This window comes from Argentina anserina, chromosome 1 (assembly GCF_933775445.1).
Source record: "Argentina anserina chromosome 1, drPotAnse1.1, whole genome shotgun sequence".
NCBI lineage: Eukaryota > Viridiplantae > Streptophyta > Magnoliopsida > Rosales > Rosaceae > Argentina > Argentina anserina.
The window spans coordinates 5,657,841-5,659,155 of record NC_065872.1 but is presented as its reverse complement, the minus strand read 5'-3'; the positions used below and the strand labels follow the sequence as shown (position 1 = coordinate 5,659,155).

The 1,315-nt window shown below is 38.3% G+C and overlaps 1 protein-coding gene across 1 annotated transcript; it reads right to left on the bottom strand.

Annotated features, from left to right (window-relative positions):
* Positions 1-982: 982 nt before the first annotated feature.
* On the bottom strand, positions 983-1,315 carry LOC126790772 (auxin-responsive protein SAUR50-like). Its single transcript, XM_050517119.1, has one exon. The coding sequence runs from the start codon at positions 1,313-1,315 to the stop codon at positions 983-985; it is 333 nt and encodes a 110-aa protein (XP_050373076.1).

Sequence of the window (1,315 nt, the reverse complement as noted above, 5' to 3'; positions counted from 1 at the left end):
AAATTTACAGGGTTCCTGAATATATATACCGATCACATATGTTGGTGTCGATCGACCATATTTTGAACTAGAGTTATCGATCACCAAATTGTCCACTAATGTATCATAACCTTTACATTAGGTTTAGAAAAAACTATCGTATTATGAAGCGACTATATGAAAGAAACTTCTCGGGATCGATCGACACCAGCTGATGTGATCGATATATATATATTTAGAAACTTTGTAAATATTTCATCCAATTCGTACATTGTTTAACCGTCGAAATTTCTGGTAAACCAAAAACACCACTAATATGCTCTAAGGGATGACCAATTACCAAGATCCGAATGCTGAAAACCGTTTGCATATTTAAAATCACCTAATTTTTGTTACCGATCGTGCGCGATCGCACCGAGAAAATCAATTTGGCAAAGTCTATGTCAAATGAGTTTTAATATATCAGAACGTCTCTTTTTTTGTAGACTGTAAGTATGGACGGTCAAACCATGTCCAAAACTGACGAAATTTTTACAGGGTCCCTAAAATATATATATCGATCACATCTGCTCGTGTCGATCGATAATATTTTGAAACTAGAATTTATTTATGACCTTTTTTTTGGAATGTTTTCTAAGAATTTTTTTATTGTTTCAAACCTTTAAATAAAAGTATTTTGTTTTTTTTTCATAATTCAAGTCTGCAAGGTCCGACTCGTAAAAACCCGCAATAGCCGAAATAGATCTTCATATTTGTAAAAATAACCGACTCAATCCGTCACTTATCTAAATATACTAATGTCCGGTCCGAGCCCTGAGGCTGTCAGGGTACACATGACGGACGCACGCACACTACTATATCATCAACCCGAAAAAATATTACTGCTAACATGCACGCTCATTATGGCATCATTAATATATTGATCACTACTAACACTGAACAAGTTAATCAATCACTCACGCACATATGGTCAGAGCCACCGTTGCTGCCACAGATAGTGAACTCAACAATACTGATCTATCAAGGAGCGAAAGACGACTTCTTCGCATGGAATCGTCAAACCCATGTAATGGCCAAACCCGAACTCCTCCTCAGCCCTCTGCAGCAGGCTCTGAAACTCCGGGTGGCCCAACCAAGAGATCGGGATGATGTATCGGCTTCTATTTTCGCCTACATACACAGCGAAATGCCCTTTCGGAACATCATCGGGAAGACCACCATTGTAGCCAATGTTTTTCTTCCCGAAACTTGAGCACCTTTTGAGAATTTGCTTTATGGCTGTCGTTTGAGGCAGTAGCAGTGCTTTGTTTGATGATGATTTTCGGATAATCGCCAT